The sequence below is a fragment of the Danio rerio genome, chromosome 1, assembly GCF_052040795.2.
Source record: "Danio rerio strain M-AB ecotype USA chromosome 1, GRCz13ab, whole genome shotgun sequence".
Taxonomy (NCBI): domain Eukaryota; kingdom Metazoa; phylum Chordata; class Actinopteri; order Cypriniformes; family Danionidae; genus Danio; species Danio rerio.
In genome coordinates, this window is record NC_141021.1 from 42323516 (window position 1) to 42329515 (window position 6000).

Sequence of the window (6000 nt, forward strand, 5' to 3'; positions counted from 1 at the left end):
GCCTCCACAGTCACCAGTTTCCAATCCAATAGAGCACCTTTGGGATGTGATGGAATGGGAGATTGGCATCATGAATGTGCAGCCAACAAATCTGCAGCAACTGCGTGATGCTGTCATGTCAAAATGGACCCAAAATCTCGGTGGAATATTTCCAGTACATTGTGGAATCTACGGCACGAAGGATAAAGGCAGTTCTGAAGGCAAAGGGGGACCAACCCAGTACTAGTAAGTGTACCTAAGGTACCTAAGGTGTACCAGTGGCTGGTGAGTGTATATTGTACAAATAACCCATCGAAATAGGCTTTAAGACCAAGCGGAATCCTGGTGTGACTTCAGCTAATCAGTTTTGACCAATGCAAACAATTATTTTTCAAGAGTTCAACACCAAACTATGAGGTGCCATTTCTTTCTTTTTGGCTTAGTCCCTTTATTAATCTGGGGTTGCCACAGCAGCCAACTTATCCAGCATATGTTTTACGCAGCGGATGCCCTTCCAGCTGCAACCCATCGCTGGGAAACACAATGAGGTGCCATGTAGAATTTAAATCAAACTTTGCTTATCAACACATACATGAGACACGTGCATATACATCTAAAAATTACTCGCATATACACCTATACTATTGAATGTTCAAAGCAATATATATTAAACTTGTGTGTATACATATAAACTTGATTCTTGCATACACCACTATACACACATACGTAGATATAAACTTGCTACATGCAAACACACCTATACACACATCTGTGAAAAAAAACACAAAAAACATCTTTCCTACTGTATTGTTTTTAAATAGAGGAAACATTTAAAAAGTAAATTTTATTTCTAAAACCTTATTAAGAAAACATGACCAATAAAAAGGTGTGAAACACCAAAAGTGACCCATATTAAAATCAATTTGAATACTATTTTGGCTATTGTTGTTATCCATGAATTTTCAAATATACTTTTTTGAAAGAGAGAGGCTAGAAAAATTGTAAAGCTCTAAATTATTATTATTAGTAGTAGTAGTACTAGTATGTTTTAATGTTATTGATATTAATTCATTTTCTTTTTGGCTCAGTCCCGTTATTAATCAAGGGGCGTCACGGCGAAATGAACCACCAACTTATCCAGCATTTGTTTCACGCAGCGGATGCCCTTCCAGCTGCAACCCAATACTGGTAAACACCCATACACTCTTGCAATGACACACATACACTTCAGGGAAACCTGAGCACACACAGGAAACCCATACGAACACAGCGAGAACAACCTTCTTGCTGCGCCACCATTTTATTATAATTATTTAATTTTATTATTTAATTATGGCCAAATTCTGACTGACGAACGTTAGCTGTGCTGGCCAGTTTGTTATTTGTCTAATAAATTACAATAGGCTACAGTTTTTAATTTAAAACTTTTTTCTAACAATATATGATGTAATAATTTTTGGTTTAAAAAATAAATAATTGTCATATTTCTTTATTCTAAACATTTAGGAATTTTTTTTTGGTTATGACGACCATCCGACAAGCTAATTCAGCCAAAAATAGTGCTTAAAATTTCTTCAAAATTCAGTATTTATATCTCATAATTAAATAGAAAATGAGGCGGATAACTGCAAATAGATCCACTTTTTGAGAAATAAGAAGCTGGCTTTGGACCTGTGTTTATAATTTTCACACACATTTTTGTGTAAACCTATTTTCACTGCTATAATATATATTTTGGTAGGCAAAAGATAAAAAGCTACTGTATTATATTCATGCTTTTCACATGAGGAGTTCAGATGCAAAAACCGTCTGAAATTTCCATAGAAAATGAAATTTTTTTTCAGCCTCCTTTGTTTATGTTATTTCACGATAAAGACCAGGAAAAGCACTTAATCTTTGCCATAAAGGTGATAATACTGAACATACACACAGGAGCCTGATAGAAATGCTCACTTCAGTGGAACATTTCAGATGACATTTAGAAGTTTTTGCATCTAAACTTCACATGTGTACAGCTGTAATATCAGAACACACACGAATTGTGGGCAGGCATGAAATTTGATCTCTTCAACATGTTCAGACCCTGTAATTTACTAAATATGGAATGTTTACGCCCCTGCATTATGCAAGTATAAAACAGCAACCATAAGCTTTTCAAACGCAAAGGACCAACAACAAAGAAACACGTTTGGCATTAAAAATCAGTTTTTAGTGACGGAACACAAAAAGTAAGTGCTGTATTTAATCTTTTAAACAAATATATGAATTCACTGTAGACTACATCATCATAAAATGTCCTTTAACAAATGTTTGTTTAATAGCAATGTGGAGGATTGTGGTATTTTATTCTTTGATTAAATAAACCATTAAAGTTAATGTTTAACTACACATTTGTGTCTTAATGAAAGTATAGTCCATGTTCAACATTGCAAAGAGTTTAATGAGACGATGATGGCGTTGAGATGCTTCATGTCATTTGACCTGGCTTTAATATTCTCTGATTAAGGTGAAGACATGATACGCTTCAACATTTTACCCCTTCTGGCATTCCTGCTCAGTTGCCATGTGCTCTTCTGTGGATCAGGCTCAGGTCTGGCATATGCTTCAAACAGTGATTCCCTTCAGGCCGTATGCAGAATGCAGCCTAACACTCGACTAGCGCCTGGCATGCCTCGTGTGTACGGTCACATTTTATTCAGACAGTCTGGCCCAAAGGAAAAGCTGAGCGTGACTTTCAGGCTCTATGGTCTCCCTGCGGACAGTCAGCAGCCCAGAGCCATGCACATTCATGAGTATGGAGACTTAAGCAGGGGCTGCGACTCTACAGGTGGGCATTACAATCCCCTCAACGTCAACCATCCACAACATCCAGGGGACTTTGGCAACTTTGTGCCCATTAACAAGAAGATTCGGCAGTCACTGGACTCCCCTGCAACTCTCTTTGGGAAACTTTCAATAGCCGGCCGGTCTGTTGTCATTCATGAGGGAAAGGATGATTTGGGCAGAGGTGGGAATGTGGGAAGCTTGCTGAATGGCAACGCTGGAGGGCGACTGGCATGCTGTGTTATTGGACTGAGAAACCCCCAAAATTAATAGATATTTTTAGCAAAGACTATACAGTTCATTTTTGCAGTATACAATGCTCAGCATATATGATTACACAAATCTCTCTTTTAAATTCATATTTTTAAAAGGAAGCTATACAATATTATATTTGTGCATATACATTAGATTAGTCAGTACTGAAGCCAGATCTGGAGCTTATCTAAAGTTACGATAGCGGTTCAAAAACTAGTACACCCAATATGTTATAGAAAAACATTAAATACAAAATTTTACAAAGAGGGAAAATCAAGAGAAGCAAAAAAGTTGTAATTAATTTTTTTTTTTGCGATATTTATCTTGAATTTAATAGCTTTATCTTTCAATTTCTAAAGATGTTCTGTCTAAAAAAATATTTTAATAAATATATCTGTTTTGTTTAAATGCACCAAAATACTTTGCCTGTACATCAGCGAAATAACTGATGGAATGCATTTAAATATCTGGTTATTGTGTTAAAAACACTAAAAAATAATAAAGAATGAGGCTTTTTGAAAACACAACTTGTTTGTGCCTTATTTAAAGTGTGTAAGCCTCCTTGTAAATGTATCATTTGAGATATAAACATGATAAAGCCATTCTATGTATTTTACATTCTAATGGTAGTGGAAGTTCTTAGATGTATGCTGTTTATACATGACACTCTTTATAACATTGTTTTTGATTTGTAAATTATTGTTATTAACTATTGATGAATGTGTTTTTCTCATGTTTTGGAGGTACCTATAAGTTATTGATATCCTTAAGTATAAGTCCCTTAAATTTGATCAAAGAACAAAACTGTATTTGCTATTAAAGAGAATACAAAACTGTACTGTGTGAACTGTACTAAAAGTGAGCACAATTATAATAAAAAAGTATTACAAGTGACACAAGTTATTTGATAATATTACTTTTCTAAGTAGCAAGTACAGTAACACATACTTTCAAAAGATAAGTAATAATATTTCAGTTACTTTTAAAAAATGTAATAGGAGTTTAGTTAATTCACTTTTAAAAAAATAAAATTGCTGAATTAAAATGATTGTAGTCTTGTTGAAAATTCTCATTATTTTGAACACATGGAAGAAAAGGAAAAGAGGATTATCTGAATGGACACTAATTATATGTTTGAATAAGACAAAAAGTACAAAAGTAGCAAATGAAAAATCTTTCATTAATCTGTATATACGGTCAGGAAGTTCTCAATCCTACATTCATTTTTATGTGTTTTTTTAAAGGTAAATGCAGATTGTACAGTGTGTTGTTAATTGCAGAGCTCCTCCATTAAAAAATAAGAAAAAAACTCCTGCAAGTGTCGTAATTCGACTTTTCATCAATTAGAAATGATCAGACAGGAGGTTTTGAATATCAGAAAATAGACTTTATTCTCCATAATAAAGCCGAGAAAGAGCACAGCAGACCCCAGAGCATTCTGAAGTCTCTCCTGGACAATTCTTTTCTTTCCTTCTCTCTTTCTCTTACTCTTTCTAAAGTCTCTGTGTTTTCCACAATCTTTATACAGGTTATTTGACACACCCCTAGGTGTCTCATTTTAACTCTTGACCATTTTTTAATAGGTTTCTACTCTAAGTGGTCCTGCTATTCTTGGCTCTCTGCCAGCTTGCTATGGTCAGCGAGATGTCACAGGCAGGGGCGTAGATTTAGGGTGGACGGTGAGGACGTGTTTTTTACAGTCATTGGTCCCCACCAATAATTTAATATTTAATTCACTTAAAATCACTTAAAATTTAATTTAATATTTAATTCACTTAAAATCACAAACACATATGAACATTGTGATTGGCTGTGCCTTTCCCTGCTGTCATGTGAGTGGCTGCTTTCAGATCATAGTTTCAGATACAAACAGCGCCAAAACAACTGCGCGGAGAAATTTTCCGATGTGTGAGGTGTGTGACATGCTCATGTGAGGATGGAGGTAGCAAGAAGAGGTGGACAAAAAGAGCTTTTTCCAACGAAAAGTGTAAGTCACATAAACTCAAGTTCGCTAGTGAAAGAGTCCATCATGATAATGTCGTTATGCTAGTGTTTTCACCGCTTTCACGGTCAGTCTAATGTTAAAGCAGACTCATATAGTCTGTAAACAATAAGTTATTCCCTGAAAGCTAACTGCAGAATAAACACCTACATGTAAACGTATATGACCCTGCCAGTTCTCCTAATCTCTTACAGTAACATCTCCAATTTTGGTTGAAACTATTTGTCAGAAAAGCTACAGCCTGTGCTCCATATTTAATAATACTATGAGACATGTTTAATTTGTACGAAAAATGAACGAAAGTCTTTATTAAACTCTCTCTTTATCAGTTAATAAACATTATTTGAACATACACTTTCAGGCCTGTAGCCAGCTTATTAAATGGGGTTATTTGTTTTCTGAAAAACTAAACCTTTTGCAGTTATTCACCTGATTTTCTGGTTAATTGAGGTATAAATAATACAATTTAGTGACATATTAAGAACTATTTTTTGCTGGATAATCTTGTTTGATAGTTATTATATCTACACTTTTTGATGTACCAAAACTATTTCCTACCATTTTGTCAAATTGCTTTATTTACACATTTAAACTAAGTTTTATTACAGTTTTATAAATAATAAAAATACTTTGAACTAGAAATTAGGACTTTAAATTCTTAGAATAAAGAAATGAAGTACAATACAGATGCCAAAACCTCTAAATGCCATGTAAAATGATTATTTTTCTCAGCCTTGTATATTTTAGTTCAGTTTTTTCACTTTAAAGGCAATGAAAAGAACGTATTTGTCACTATAAAAGTAAAATCACTGAGTCCACACACAGCAGTTGGAGAAAATGCTAATTTTGGAAGAAAATATTAAATGGCATTTAGAGGTTTTTGCATCTAAACTCTTCCAATATGTAAATATACTTATTTTTAAAATACAATTTTTTTTTAT

At 34.1% G+C, this 6000-nt stretch overlaps 1 protein-coding gene across 5 annotated transcripts in view; it reads left to right on the forward strand.

The window, feature by feature from the left end:
* The window catches only part of sod3b (superoxide dismutase 3, extracellular b), a 92153-nt gene extending 88569 nt beyond the window's left edge, over positions 1 to 3584 (forward strand). For 4 of the 5 annotated variants that reach the window (XM_087237385.1, XM_087237384.1, XM_087237383.1 and 1 more), the window contains 2 exons: positions 1068 to 1167; positions 2486 to 3584. In XM_087237385.1, the coding sequence (XP_087093511.1) occupies positions 1140 to 1167; positions 2486 to 3072 (615 nt within the window). In that variant the 5' untranslated portion in view covers positions 1068 to 1139 and the 3' untranslated portion in view covers positions 3073 to 3584. Of the gene's footprint in view, positions 1 to 1067; positions 1168 to 2095; positions 2208 to 2485 lie in introns of those variants that run through there. The other variant, XM_087237387.1, reaches the window with a different exon arrangement.
* Positions 3585 to 6000: the final 2416 nt, after the last annotated feature.